General features: G+C 31.7%; 1 protein-coding gene across 3 annotated transcripts; it reads left to right on the top strand.

The window, feature by feature from the left end:
• The first annotated feature begins 9540 nt into the window (after positions 1 to 9540).
• Positions 9541 to 13619, top strand: ABCF4 (general control non-repressible 4). Of its 3 annotated transcripts, none has more exons than XR_001047700.4 (4): positions 9542 to 9741; positions 10348 to 12658; positions 13152 to 13268; positions 13394 to 13619. XR_001047700.4 is itself a non-coding variant. In XM_012237737.4 (2 exons), the coding sequence occupies exon 2, from the start codon at positions 10378 to 10380 to the stop codon at positions 12559 to 12561; it is 2184 nt and encodes a 727-aa protein (XP_012093127.1). In that variant the 5' UTR covers positions 9541 to 9750; positions 10348 to 10377; the 3' UTR covers positions 12562 to 12760. The 3 variants fall into 3 exon arrangements, 1 of the variants encoding a protein (XP_012093127.1); XR_001047699.4 differs by having other exon boundaries at positions 9542 to 9750; XM_012237737.4 differs by lacking the exons at positions 13152 to 13268; positions 13394 to 13619 and having other exon boundaries at positions 9541 to 9750; positions 10348 to 12760.
• The last annotated feature ends 3035 nt before the right edge of the window (positions 13620 to 16654 follow it).

The following is a 16654-nucleotide window of genomic DNA, read 5'->3' as shown; positions in this document are numbered from 1 at the left end:
CATTGTTTTTCCATTCTCTCTTTTCTTTTCCATACCAACAGGAGGCAACCCGGTGGTCTCCATCCAATCTAGATCATCAAGCGCTCACAACAGGAGGCCACCCTGCGGGCTGCAATCAAATCTAGATTTTCAGGTGCGCAACAACAAGCGGCCATCCTGTGGTTTCAGAATAAACAGAATTATCAGGTGCACACGAGGGCGCCGATCTCCCATTTACCCGGCTAACAGAAACAGAATCAAGATCCATATAACAGAATCAGAATATAACAGAAATCAGAATCAGGATCCGTATAACAGAAACAGTCTCACAAACCCATGGTGACCCACTTCATCCCAATTCCACACAAGCAAAGCACAGCAATATCACAACACAACTAATCAAACATTGCAATCGAATGCAAACATATTAATCAATTAGACATCCAACATCAAATGCAAATAAATAAGTAAATAGTGTTAACAATAAACAATAATAATAAAATAAATAATAATAATGATAAACAATAACTATGAAAATAAATAAATAAATACTGGAATACTTAAATGAATAATAATGAAAATAAACAAATAATTACAGTACTTTATATTTATTATGTATCAAATTATAGAATTTATTTAAATAAATTTATTAATTATATTGTTAATTAAAACTAATCTAAGTTCTATCGAAATTTCGGCAGCATCTCCCCTAAAAATGGGATTATCTACCTGCTTAAATATCAGCAATATTACATCCATCAACCATTACACACACAGCCCATCCATCGAGCAATTAAACAAATTAATTTCCCTTCCTCCGTCCAAAATAATCACATCAATATTTAATCGTTAATGTCAAGCTTCAACTTATTATATAACATTAAGTAAATAAATAAATAAGCAAATAAATGAAAAATAGCTATTTGCTTAACCTCCACACATTACTAGTTAAACAATTTAATATAGACCCTTAACAATCATATAAAACTATAGCTTATGTATTCAATAATCATCAACTAAATTCGGAGTTTTTCGACACCAAAATTATATATTACACATTAACTAATCAATCTCATAAATCATCTATAATTTATACATGTCTTTCTTTCTTCATACCATTACTAGAACCGAATTTCTAATCAAACTCACATATATATATATACACTTAATAGTTCCAAATTAACTAATTAATAAATTATATTAACCTCCAAGCATGATTCAATGGTACTACTAATTGCTCTAAAACTATTCACTTGTCTAAGCCTTAATTTATAACTTCTCCTAACAATATTTATCCAAGTTCCTAAATTAGCTTACATCAATATTATACCGATTGCTTCTTAACAAAATTATATTTGTTTGATTATTCATCCAAATTCAATTTAATTAACTAATATTTACTAAGTTTATAATTTATACCGAAGATAAAGAAACTGGTCTTAGAACGTACCAATTGAGAATCGGGCGACGATTCCACGATCAGCGCGAAGAGAAGAGCATTCTGTCTCTCGGGGCCTCGCCGGAGTGTCGCCGGCCGGTCACCGGACAGCCGCCGTCGACCGCCGTGCACGGTGGGCGGAAAAGTGAAACCGCCCAGAAAATTGCAAGGTCACCACCACCTGCCTCCAATTTTCGTGAGGAATCCAAATCTGCGATCACTTTGTTGAGCCAGTGCCTCGTTTGGCCGGATTTAGCTCCACAGCCACCTTCAAGCCGCCGTCCATGGTGGTTTATCAAAACTCAAGCAACATCACAAATTAATGGGGGAAAAAGGTTCATATGTAGGAGAGGAGTCGTTTGAGACCAACCCCAGCACTTGGAGTTGACGGAATTGATGAGATTTCGCCGGAAAACTTCATCGTGCGATGGACAGCCTTCCAATCGGGATCTCTCTCAATTCCAGGCCTCATCACGCGAACTAAGACCATAGAAGAGTTCATCTCGACGAGAGGAGCAAGATGGAGTGCTTGGTGTCGACTTCCATGGCCGGTGGACGGAGATCGTAGTGAGCAAGAGAGGAGAGGATGTCGCGCGCGAGGAAGAAGAAGAAGGAAAGAAAGGAAGGAGGGAAAGGAAAAGAAAAGAGAAAAGGAAAGAAAGTGGCTTCTAGACCATTCCGATTCGATTTGAACCGGTTTGGTTTGATTTTGTTTGGTTTTCGAGTTTTTCACTCGGTTTTCGGATTATTCGTGGGGTTTTCGACAATTCAAATTGATTTTCGGGTCCGGTTCGATTTATTTAATTATTTTAGTTGGGTCATAAAACATTTCTTCAATTTACTTTCTAATAATACCAACAATAATAATAACACTAAGTTAATTCAGGATAATTAGTTTATATAGTAGCATTCCATTTTATTTCATCAAAATTTCCAGACAGTCTGTTTATTAGGCTTGGGCCCAATTCAAATTTGGGCTCAAGTTAAACTTGCTCGGTCTTAACAACCCATACTATCAAAAATTCAGATTTTTGATTTAATAAAAATTCCAAAGTTTTGAAAATAAAATTTCGGGGTATTTCAAACACCAACCGGCCAATTCCGGAGAACCAGACGGCGGATGCCACAATCGGTGCTGGAGCACCGTCTTATGTCACTTATTAAAGCTATATCACAAATTAGAAGTGATTAAATTTTCATAAAGAGGCAAGTAATTAACATTTTGTTTTTTTTTTTTAACAAAAATAATGTTTAAGGAAATTCCCAAATTATGGACAATCTTGTCCTACGAAAATTTCGCAAGAGTTTCCCTTAAAAATTAACTTGCCACACAAAGAAAATATACACACTTCCAATTTTCTCCAAACTCCCAAAACTCCAATTCAACACAACATACCACAAGCACTTCTAAATATCCCTCAACATACGCATAATATTCTAAACACATTCTTTTCAAGGAATACAAAATCATCATACACCAGAAATATAATAAGATGTTATTTCCTTAAATAATCATAACTCTTAATACATTATAAACTTATTATATCCAACCTCCACAACACAATATTTATATACATGCCAAAAATCACCATTTACAAAATATCCTACCCAAAATGTGATATCTACTCTGAAGCTACTCCTCTGGTCTTGAAAAACACCCTCTGCTCCTAACCTGCGCGTGATAAAAATCAACGCGCTGAGTGGAAGACTCAGTGGTGCTAAATAACCAACAAGTAAATTAACAAGAATAGCCAAGGCAAATCTTAAATTACTCAACTATATAAATACCGAAATCGCATTCATTTAATTCAAATACTTTGAAAGCAATGAGAAGATTATAAATACAAATTTTTGGAGCATGTTTGCATGATTTAGGCGGGTAGAAAATATTTCATGAATATTATTGGAGAGTTTATGTATTAAATGCATAATATTTCTAGTGTGGTATATTAAGAAATAAATGAGGAATTATTTTAGTGGAGTTAATTTAATTAATTGGTGGAGTTAAATAATAAGTAGAAGAGAATTATTTGAGGAATATTTAGAGCCATTGGTTGAGATTACTTAGGACTTGATCTTAGCTACACATTTGGCATGAAATTAGGAAGTCAAATTTGACTTTGGCACCTTAAAGTTATTTTCTTTCTTCTCTTCTCCTTCTCCACGCCATTTCCATCTTCTTCCTCTTTCTTTCATTTTCTTCATTTTCTTACCTCCAAATTACCACCAAGCTACCTAATTAAACCATAGAATAGTACTTAAATCTCAAGAATTAAGTAGTAGAAGTTGAGATTGGTGAATAAAAGCAAAGAGAAGTGAAGTTACCATTGAAGTAAGTAAGTTGTGGTTTTTGAGTTTTGTGAATTGTTAAGTAGAATTCATGATTTAGATATGTTATTGATGCATTAAATCATGCTCCAACTATTTCTTTTGTCAATTTTTGCTTTTAATGTTGATTTCTCATACTTTGAAGAGGATGGAGAACCATCCTCAAAGGGTAAAGAGAAAGCCAAGGAGTAAGGCTTTCCAAGCTTATTCAAGCTTGTTAATAAGGTTAGTGCAATAATACTTTCACTTGTTTAAGTTGTTTTTACATGGTTAGGGTTTTGAATATATTTTGGGAACTTTGTATGTTTTGGTTAAATTGATGAATTTTAATATTAGATATGTTCTGCAGTGGGATTGGAACTCATTTTCGACCCCTTTATACTTTCCATTTGTTTCTGACTTCTTCATGAAAGTTGTAGCTCTATTTCTCAGCTTTCCAAAACATATTTTTATGTCTAATTCCAATACTTGTAGCTCATTCTACTTAACAATTCACAAAACTCAAAAATCACAACTTATTTACTTCAATGGTAACTTCACTTCTCTTTGCTTTTAATCACCAATCTCAACTTCTACTACTTAATTCTTAAGAATTAAGTACTATTCTATGGTTTAATTAGGTAGCTTGGTGATAATTTGGAGGTAAGAAAATGAAGAAAATGAAAGAAAGAGGAAGAAGATGGAAATGGCGTGGAGAAGGAGAAGAGAAGAAAGAAAATAACTTTAAGGTGCCAAAGTCAAATTTGACTTCCTAATTTCATACCAAATGTGTGGCTAAGATCAAGTCCTAAGTAATCTCGCCCAATGGCTCTAAATATTTCTCAAATAATTCTTTTCTACTTATTATTTAACTCCACCAATTAATTAAATTAACTCCACTAAAATAATTCCTCATTTATTTCTTAATATACCACACTAGAAATATTATGCATTTAATACATAAACTCTCCAATAATATTCATGAAATATTTTCTACCCGCCTAAATCATGCAAACATGCTCCAAAAATAGTAAATAAAATATTAAATATGCATAGTAATTTTTTCGGACTAAAATAATACCAAGTCCCGAACCGATGGTACTATTCACAGACCGGTAAATCACTATTACCGACACTAAAAGAAAATCAGTCTGTTACATATTCATTTTTGTTTCAAAATGGAGTAAAAATTAGGTTAGAAAGGGTGTTAAAATAAATTTGTTTTACATCCTTTTTAACATATTTCACCAAATCAAACAAAAAATTTTGAAAATTCCATAGTATTTTCACCATTTATTTTACATCTTCCTATATTTACATCCATCCAAACAACTCATAAATGTTTTCCATTTTACAAATGGCATTTGTCTCTTATATGCATAGCGGTCAACATTATCATTTGTAAATGAATTACAAGCCATGTGCAATTTAACTCAAATTGCCATGATCTTAAAGTATTCAATCCATAAATTTCACCTTACGCTGATTATTCTAGTGGCTCACTAAACTTTGCAGAAATTTAATTATGACCCTACACTTTTATATTTTAGTAATAAATATACTTCTTACTAAAATGAAATATAAAATTACCATTGAACCCCTATAAAATTGTTTCATTTTAGTGAGTAATGTAATTATTACTCAAATATGAAAGTACAATATCATTATTGAACATTGCAAAGTTCAAAAGGGTACAAGGAGAATTAAGCAAATGTCATGTATTAAACTGATTTTAAATAGTTATTATTAAAATATGAAAATACATTATCATTACTAAACTCCCGCAAAGTTCAAAAAGTTACAAAGAGAATCGGCCAAAGTAAAGAATTAAATTTGTGTATTAGGCTAATTTTAAAGAGATGAATTATTAAAAAAAAAGAAAAAGATGCACCACTTTTATTTCTAATATATGTATATGCATTGTTTTTTTTTTTTTGAATTGTTATATAATATGGCATTAGAACCTTATCATTACTTAATGCAAAGATTCGTATAAAATATTTTGTATTGTATAGTATTATTATTCAAAACATTTATAATGAATCCTCAAAATTTTTGGATATTTATTTCTACATACCTTTTAAGATGTTGTTATTTTAACCTATTTGTTTCTTTTGGTTGTTTATATGTAATTATTGTAAAGCAATGGCAGTATTTTTCTTGGGAATATTTTCTTAATTTCTTATATGTGTTTAAGTTAAAAAAAAAAAAAAAAACGATTACATGGTTCTTGATTTCTTATAGATATTCTATTAAGAAAAGGTAAACAATATAATTTAAACAATCAATTAACAATAAAAATAAATTTCTCAAATTTCACTTTTTCCCATTAATTTTATGTAATTTTAAAAAGTATACTCAATGCAAAGGCATAGTAAGGAAAAAGAAAGGTATTTTGAAATACCTCTTGTCTCCAATCTCTCTCTCTCTCCACCTGACACCAACTCGAACCCGAGCCAATGTGGAGTTGGCAAACATCACCAAGACCACCAAGCTACAAGGGGAGCCAGTGATCAAGCCGCGCCGAACAAATTAATTTAGAGATTATCAAAAAATTTCCATATTTTTCCATTTCAAAATGTTAACCATTCATTTATTTTTTCCTTCAAATTTGATTTAGGATAAAACTATATAAGGAATTAAAAATTTTCTTTATCCATATAGAAATGTATATTCATCACTAGGTTAATCCTTTTTTTTTTTTTTTTGAAAATGATACTATTTAAATTATAAGTTGCAGATTTTAAAAATATTAAAATGGCTTTTTACCTTTAAAGCATTATGTATTCATTTTTTTTAATAAAAATTAACTTATATATTTGTTATTATTATTTTTTGATTCAAAAAGACATGTACTTTATCAATTTTTTTTAATAATATTATTTATTCCTAAAAAAATAAAATAAGATAACAATTTGGAATAAATGCAGAAGGAAATAGAACAATAATTATGAGACGGGCAAAGTATTAGATAAGGATAAAATAATAAATTTCAAAATTTACTTCTAAAAAAGGAAAAATACAACGATTTAAAATGATTTTTGAAAGAATACTGTTATTATTTGTGACTTATTTTAAATAGATTTTCTATATAAACCAAACCAAATGCTATTTTAATTATGACCCTTTGATTAAAAATAAATCCGGTTGAATTTCAAATCAAATACTTCTAAAAATTTTGTTTGATATCCTTCGGATATGATTGTTTTTATATTACTATTATCATTTATAGTATATTCTCTCTATTTTAAAATATAAATTATTTAAGGTTTTTACATGGAGATTAAGTATGGTATATTGGATTAAGAGTCTGTCAGATTTTAAAAGATTTTAGAATTTCAATAGTATTCAATGTAGATTTTTTTAAAATCTATTAAATTTTGTGTTATTCAATTCAGACTCTTATAAAATTTACAAAAATCTGATGGTATTCAATTATAACTTTTTAAAAGTCCATACAAATTTTATGGTATTTAAAAAATTGCTGATTTGGAACGATTATATAAAATTATTGATTTCGTTGGATTTTAGAGTGTTATATACGAATAAAAGAGTCATTCACAAATTCATCATCAACCTAAATTTCAAAAATCTTTTAAACTCTAACAGATTCTTGATCCAATACGCCCCTTAATAGAACGAAAGCGGAGTGGGTAACCGCGAATTTTAAACTACCTGTATATGTATCTGTTTAAAATTTTACTATCCGTATCCGTTTTAAACCCGTTTAAATATATATTTTTAAGTACTTATATTCGAACCCGTTTAATATTTACTACCTTTATCTGTCCAAAAACCCATTGAAATTACCTCTTAAACAGGTAAGGTATCCACAAATATTTAATTATCTAAATTTCGAACTTATTTAAAATATATTTTTTACTAATAATTGATCGGATATCTACTACCGAACTTGTTTAATATATCGGTTAACGGAAGAGGGATGACTGATGACGCTAGCCATTGCAGGTCTTTCACTGTTGGTGGCGATAAATTTTTAACGAAAAAAATAATGATTTTGGCCAAGATGACGCATTTTGCTTTTTAATCCCTCACTATTTTTCAGTTTTTCATTTAGCTCTAAAACCTTTTAATTTATTTAATTAGGTCCTGAAATTAATTTCGATTAGATATATAAAAATCATTGTGATTCCATCAAAGTCAATCAGAATCTATAAAAAAAAATCCCACCAATTCCATAAAACTCTATATAGAATTTTAGTGGAATTTGTGAAAATCTTAGGAAATCCTTCAATTCCGTCAAATTCAATAATTCTTTTAAAATCTAACACAATCCTAATTCAATACACCCCTAAGTAAATAATTAATTTTCTTAAATTTTAACAAAATAAAGAAAAATTTGACTGAATACCCTTTCTTTATCTTTTTTTTTTAAATATAATTCATTAATAATAATATCAAGAATTACAAATAAGTTTATAGACCGGATATAGAACTTTACTATTAGTAGCTAATAGAGTTGGCTGATATTTTAAGAAAACAAGGGAATTCATATCCTTTTGAATGAAACTAAAATTAAAAAAAAATATAATATTAGATTTTTCCGCTTAAAGTTGATATTGACAAAAGACATAAATTTTCATAGTAGTAATTAGTCCTTTAATTGATTTGGACGTCAAAATAATAACTCCTCTGGATCTTCTTCTATAACTGGATTGCTTCTCTAATAACTTACAACATATGACGATTACAGATGAGTTTCTATTGCTATGAGTCAATAGCATCAATGGAGGAACATGCCATACTACTAGGCTCCATCGATCGAAGATCCACACCTGTAAATCAAGATCTAAAGTCTCCAATAAAATAAAATCAAATATCATAGTTTTGTTTAGTACTAAACACTCACAAAGAAGGGATTACACTCACAAAAAATGGACAAAAAAACTTTAAATATGGGCACAACCAATAATAACAAAATAAAAAAGATAAAACTGTTATAGAAAAACAGATATAAATTTATTAAAGCGAAAGAAGATAGAAAGTAGGAGGTAGGAATTACCACCGTTTAAAATTGGAGTTTAAAAAACTAAAGAGAAGAGAGATAAAGTGCTACGCACCTTTTCTTTTATATTAAAATAAAAAATAACCCGTGAAAATAATGGTTGTATCTGATATAAATAAATACAATATTAAAAAATATATTTTATTACTCGTTAAAATACTCGAGATGATTTATATTACAATCATAATAAAATGATTTATATTTTGGGATGAAGAAAATTTTATGTTATTTTTGAGATTTATATATCATATTATATTTTAATGGGTGTTATATAAATTAAAAATGTTAATTAAACTTCTTTGTACTAATAGTTAATAATAATAATATTATTATTTTTAAATAATCATGAATAGAATGAACACACAACATAAACTATACTATTGCCAAATAGATTTGATCTAACCGTTAGTGTACATCAACTGAAAAGTTGAGCAGTCGGTTTAACTGAACTGAACTCAACCTGCTCAGTTCGGTATAGCTGAATAACTGTTTATGATGATTGAATATAATAAAACCAAACAAAATTGAATCTCATCAAATCAATTTGATTTGAGTTTGGTTATTTAAAAATTAAAATCAGCTAATTTAAGATGTATAAATAAACTCGATTAGTATAAAGATAATCGGATCAGATAGAAAACCGAATGGGTTTCTCTGATCAAACAGACTGGTATTTAGATTTTAAAATTGCTGACCGAACCAGAGCGAAATATGTCGGTTCAATCCAGTTTTTGGGTTCATAACCGACTACTATTGCTCACCCCTTCATCATCGTATAAATTCATCTTATTCTGACCTTTAAAAACAAAAAAGATCTTCTTTCTTCCCTCGATACACGCTTTACTTCCGCCACTTACAAATCTAGCAGCCACGGAACGGCGATCGCTCATCACCGGCATCGTCAAACTCCAGGAGTTGAGCCAAGCGAAACTTTCGCTTGTTTCATTGCCGTACTGCAAAGAAACAAACAACAAGAAGAAATTAATCAGAAGTAAATTCGGTTAGCTTGACTCTTCTCCTTTTCATTCTTTTTTTTTTATTTAATCACTGTGCAAACCTCGAGATCCATTAGAGTCGAAGAGATATTCTGGATTCTACCGGATATCCTCTTCGAAGGCCAAGTAATGGCTCCTCTTCTTTGTGAAGAGGTCACAAAAATCATGGAATAATTTTATTTTTTAAAATAGGTCTTAGGATTTGGTGGATAGATGTAGGATTTTAGGTTGAAGATGCAGGGTTTGTTGGCTTTTAGTTCCAGTTTCTGAAGTATATTTTATGTTCGAGTTTTTGAATCGAGCCTGCACGTATGGCGATGTTTGATTACTCCAATTTTGTGAATCATAGATAAATTAAAAGGCTTTTCTCTCAGCTTATGCTCTGTCTAAGCACTAATATGTTGTATCTTGTCCAATTTGGTATGCTATTTATATTTTTCTTCAATATTTATGCTTTTACATGCATTTTTTTTACTTTTTGACAGGCTTCTATTGAAGTTCTTAACTGCATTTTTCTGCTTTTTTTTTTTCTTTTTAAATATAATTATATGTCCAATAACACGAGATTGCAATTTTTTTTTTTTTTTTTTAAACTTCTCCAGCTTTTTTATTTTCCTAAAGTAATTTCTACTATGGGAAAAAAGAAAACAGAAGAGGTTGGTTTAGCAGCAAAAGCAAAGACAAGCAACAAAGATGGAAAGAAAGAGAAAATATCTGTTGCAGCCATGCTTGCCGGCATGGACCAGAAACCTGACAAGCCTAAAAAGGGGTCAACTTCATTGAGCACTGCTAAGGCTAAGGCTCCAAAAGTTACATCTTATACTGATGGGATTGATCTCCCTCCTTCTGATGGAGAGGATGATTATGGCTCTGAGGATGAGCAAAAACAGCAGTCTGAGATCAGAAGACAGTCAAATAGACTGCAAAGGGATGATCCAAAGCCACTTGAAATCTCTGTGACAGACAAAGAACTTAAGAAACGAGAAAAGAAGGACTTGCTTGCTGCACATGTGGCAGAGCAGGCAAAAAAAGAGGCCCTTAAGGATGACCATGATGCTTTCACTGTTGTTATTGGTAGCCGAGCTTCAGTTCTTGAAGGTGAAGATGAAGCAGATGCTAATGTCAAGGATATTACTATCGATAATTTCTCTGTGGCAGCGCGGGGTAAAGAACTCTTAAAGAATGCATCGGTCAAGATATCTCATGGAAAGAGATATGGTTTGGTTGGGCCCAATGGGATGGGGAAATCTACGTTGTTAAAACTTCTTGCTTGGAGGAAGATTCCTGTTCCTAAAAATATAGATGTGCTTCTGGTAGAACAAGAGGTGGTTGGAGATGATAAATCTGCTCTTGAAGCAGTTGTTTCAGCTAATGAAGAGCTTATCAAGATTCGGCAAGAAGTAACGTCTTTGCAGGATTCAACTTCAGCTGTTGATGATGACGATGATAGTGAAGATGTAAATGGAAATGATGTGGGAGAGAAGCTTGCTGAATTGTATGAGAAATTGCAGATCTTAGGGTCAGATGCTGCTGAGGCTCAGGCATCAAAAATTCTAGCTGGACTGGGCTTCACTAAGGAAATGCAAGGCCGTCCTACTCGATCATTCAGTGGTGGCTGGAGGATGAGAATTTCGCTCGCTAGGGCACTTTTTGTGCAGCCAACTCTTTTGTTGTTGGATGAACCAACTAACCACCTTGACCTCAGGGCAGTTCTATGGTTGGAGGAGTACCTGTGCAGGTGGAAGAAAACTCTTGTTGTTGTTTCTCATGATAGAGATTTCCTTAATACAGTATGCAATGAAATTATTCATCTTCATGACTTGAAGCTTCATGTCTACCGTGGAAATTTTGATGATTTTGAAAGTGGATATGAGCAGCGTCGAAAAGAGATGAACAAGAAGTTTGAGATTTATGATAAGCAGGTTAAAGCTGCCAGGAGGTCAGGAAGTCGTGCTCAGCAGGAAAAAGTTAAAGACCGTGCGAAGTTTGCTGCTGCCAAGGAAGCATCAAAGAACAAGGCAAAGGGCAAGGTCGATGAAGATGAAGCCCTCCCAGAGGCTCCAAAGAAGTGGAAAGATTACAGTGTGGAGTTCCACTTCCCTGAACCTACAGAGCTGACACCACCACTTTTGCAGCTGATTGAAGTCAGCTTTAGTTACCCTAATCGAGATGATTTCAGGCTATCGAATGTTGATGTGGGCATTGATATGGGAACTCGTGTTGCCATTGTTGGTCCCAATGGAGCTGGAAAATCTACTCTGCTAAATCTTCTTGCTGGGGATTTAGTTCCTAGTGAAGGTGAGGTGAGAAGAAGTCAGAAATTGCGGATTGGGAGGTACTCACAGCACTTTGTGGACCTATTAACAATGGATGAAACACCTGTTCAGTATCTGCTTCGTCTTCATCCGGATCAGGAGGGACTTAGCAAGCAGGAGGCTGTTCGTGCAAAGCTTGGGAAATTCGGACTCCCTAGCCATAATCACCTCACTCCAATTGCAAAGCTGTCAGGAGGACAGAAAGCACGTGTTGTATTCACATCAATCTCCATGTCGAAGCCACACATATTGATGTTGGATGAGCCAACAAATCATTTAGACATGCAGAGCATTGATGCATTGGCTGATGCACTAGATGAGTTCACTGGCGGAGTTGTCTTGGTCAGTCATGATTCTAGGCTTATTTCTCGTGTTTGTGAGGATGAAGAAAGAAGTGAAATTTGGGTGGTGGAAAATGGAACTGTGGAGACTTTTCCTGGCACATTTGAAGAGTACAAGGAAGAGCTACAAAGGGAAATTAAAGCAGAAGTTGATGATTGATTTCAGTCCTATAGATCTAGAATTTGTTGCTCCAATTCATAAAATAGTCAGCCAAGTTGTTGTTATCTTGTATTCTCATATAAGTACATCAAGAGAGGTACCATTTCTCCTTTGTTCATGATTGATGTTTACTGTAGTCTTATGTGCTGCGGGTATTTGCCTGAATTACAAACAGTAATTGATTCGTTAATTTTGTCCACTTGCATGTAGTTACATGATATCTCTTTACCCTTCTTGCTTGTCTCTTTAGATGCGAATTCTTGTTCAAAATTGTTATGTTATTGATTTTTCTGCTCATGCATCTCTTGTTCATGCAAGCCGGATAAGATAATTCTTTTCCTCTGGAGTTGATTGGAAATTTTGAATTTTGCATGCATTGCCTGCAAAATCCAGTTTGGAAGGGTAGCTATCACTAATTTCCTTACAATTTCTGCTTGGGAATTATATTTATCATGCCCTGTTATTGAGTAGCATCAGCAGCTAATATTCTCTGTTTGTGAAATGTAAGAAAATGCAAAAAAGAGATTTGTCTGAATCTGGATGAATGGTCTAAGTTTATATTGTTTAACATAGATTCGACTGTAATGCAGGTATTATCCTAGTAAAAAATAAAGGGAAAGTTCCAAAAAGAATTCTCAAGTTTGAGAGGGAAAAACTGAAAAGCAAGCAATTGAAGGAGTTATTCCTTGAGCTAGCCACTGCTCTTGGTAACTTCTATTCTTCAGTTATTTTTTGTGCCACCTTCATTATTTTAGATTTTCACAAGATGTGGCATCGTTTATTGCTTGGAGACTCCTTGTGTATATTTTATACTTTTTCCTTCAATTTGCAGGGTTGTGTTGTTTCTAATCATTCAGTTGCATTTGGAGAACTTGCTTATCCTTCAAATTGGAAATTTAAAGATCAAAATTTTGCCCGGCTATATCTTTTTCCATGGCTTGTATCAAATATTATGGTTTGGAATATTACTGGATTTGTATTTATTTGAGTTACATTAAAGGGACGGATAATTAATTAATATTATTAATAACAAATATAGCAGTGAGGATTTCACATTATTTATGCGTGTCTATGCACAGCCTTTTTAGACCAACACTTCACAGTTGAAAGTGTCTCTCTGCAACCAACCCTCTTTGAAGCAGACTAGTCGCCCCGGATGAGGTGGAGCAAGGTCAGGGTCACGCCTCATTAGACTCTTTTGTTTCGACTGCTTTCGGCCGTTGGCTTTATGGCTTTATGGCTTTATGCTTTAGGTTTGATATAGTGAGCTAAAAGATTTGCGTGGTAATTTTGGTTGGTTGCGGATAGCACAGATGCATCCACACCGGACAACCTTTTTGTATGCTCTGGTTCGGTTGAGGTATACTACTATAAAAACGAAACAAGACGACTTTAAATTGAATCTACTCAATCAAAACTCAAAATAAAAAAGAATCCATTTTAAAACATTTAAGTTAATACATATATTTATGAACTAAAATTATCAGGGATACAATATACTATGTATTATTTTCCTCTATATAAAATTTAATTAATTTTTTTATTAAATTATGAAGGCCGATCCTAATTATTGAGGAGTATGGTATATAATTTTGTTTTCTTTTTTCTTTTCCTTACGTGTTTTCCTCTTTTTGTCTAATTTTTACTTATTTGTGATGTTTTTATTTATTTCAGCTATTAAAGTTTATAAATATAAAATTATTAAAATATAATTAATTTATTAATCAAAAATAAAAATAAAAAAGGTTATGATAAAATAGAGACAAAATAGCAACAAAAATTTACTTTACATTTTATTTTACTATTATTTCTGAAACTAATTACAAATTATCGATTAAATATTAACATACAACTGATAAAATACTGATAAACTTTAAATAAATTATTCATAAAATTTTAAAAGTTTTGAAAATAAAATTACTAGAAAAAAAAGTTTAACAAATTATCTATACCTATAAATTTTATACCTACAAATTTTATGGTTTATGAAATTAGTAAAAAAAATATTTCCGGTAATTTGTCGATAACTGTGATTTACCGATAAAATATCAGATTTTACCGACAAAAGTTCATATTACCAATTTTCTTACACATAAAAGTTAGCATGTTAATTCATTATTAAACTACATATATTTTTAGAATACACTTAATAACCGTTGCTTCCTTCTTTATTGATTGATTTTCGATCCTTGAAATTAAATTATAAATGAGATTTTTTTTCCTTAAATTTTCTAGACGAATTATATAAAAGAGAGGTCAATTGATCTCTCTTTTGATGCGGTGGATTCCCCACTATTCATTACAAGCAAGAGAGGTGTATTTAGTACAGTGTGTGAAAGCTTACTCATAATATTACCTTATCGTTAAATAAAAAAAAGAAAAATACACTTAATAGATGATTTAAGAATACAATTTTTTTTTCATAATATAAAGCGTTAATTTAATTTTAGATGTAAATAATTAATCCATAGTGTTGAATAATCTTTTCAAATAATATAATAATAAAGATTTCAAGTTTTTACTCAAAAGATAGGCCTCCATGTGCATAGGTGCTCTTCTTGACAAACTCAAGCATCACATCAATTGCTTACCTACATTATACTCTTCTTATTGAGTATTATCTTTTTGACTATCCGATTGGGTTGTCCTCATTGTTTTCAAAGTATTCATGATACAATGGATCAAGTAAATTTCTCAAATACATGAAGTTAGATAATTGAATGTGAATTCACGAGTCAAATGAATCATAAGTAATATAAATAATTTAAATAAAATTTAATTATAAAGAAAAAAATTAAAAATATGTGCAAACGAATCATTTGAAAAGGACAGAACATACTAATATCCTACGTTTTTTATCCTCTTTTCTTATCAAATATTTTTGTAATTAATTGTTATCATTATTACTATTATTTATAATATTCTAATATATAAATATTATACATAATATATTTGTTATTATTTATAAATTGGGTCTACATATTTATTTAGGACCTATGATTCAATTGAACCTCTTAATTTTAAATAGGAAAAATTATTTTCTGGTCCCTGAGGTTTTATAGAATACATGACTTCGTTCTCATTGTTCAATGAAATTATTTCGCAGTCTTTGACTATGTTTCCGTCTTGCTCTTCAATCCTTCCGTCCAAAAAGTCATATTTTTTCTGTTAATTTTACATAAAAAAGACCCAAATACCCATATGTTGTGGGACCCATAAATATTATAGCATTTTTTAATTATCCAACTCCATTTCACTCCTTCCTCATCCAGGATTCCAAACACAGAGCGTTTGATATAATTGTTGATTTGTGAGAGTTTGAAAAATGGAATTAACGCAAGCGGTTTTATTGGTTGGGTTTCATTCGCACTCAACTCGATTCTGTTGCAATTACTTGACTAGAAAGAGGAGAATGCAGCAGAGAAAGATGAAATCATATTGAAAAAGATGAGAATTTTAGCATTTTGGGGCATCTGATGTGTAAAAAGAGGCAAAGAGATGGTTAATCACCGCCTTCATTATCATTAATAATATAGGAGAACTTCGAATTGGGTTGGAGTTCAGTTCTGATGATTTCCTTGCTAGCATTGGGTGTTATTGCGGTAGGAGATGTAGGTCAGGCGGTGGCGTTAGCGGTGTTGTCGAAGAGTGATTCTGAACTTAACAAGAGTTGTAGTTGAGTTTGTATTTTTAACTTGGACTTGATCAGAGATTGAAAATGCGGAGGCGGAGGCGGAGGCAGATTGTTGACTGTGGCTGTAACTGTCGTAGGAGGTGGTGGTTTACGATTGAGAAGAGAGATGAGTTGGAGTTTGTGAAAAGTTTGTTCTATTTTAATGTTTTTTTATGATTGTTTTTGACTTTTATTATTATTATAATTTGCTTGTGGGCCATTTACGTGATGTAATAAGGTTATTTCAGTCTTTTTATATAAAAAGAACGGAAAAAATATGATTTTTTCGGGGGAAGGACCGAAGAGTGAGATGCACATATGCCACGACTGCGAAATAATTTGTCAAATAGTAAGAACGAAGTTATCATGTATTCTGTAAAACTTTAGCTGAAAAATAAGTTTTCCTGTTAAATATAATTA

This window comes from Jatropha curcas, chromosome 6 (genome assembly GCF_041381405.1).
Source record: "Jatropha curcas cultivar XTBG-Jc1 chromosome 6, XTBG_Jcur_1.0, whole genome shotgun sequence".
Lineage (NCBI taxonomy): Eukaryota > Viridiplantae > Streptophyta > Magnoliopsida > Malpighiales > Euphorbiaceae > Jatropha > Jatropha curcas.
Note: the sequence above shows the minus strand (reverse complement) of the source record. Positions and strands in the feature narration are given on the sequence as shown.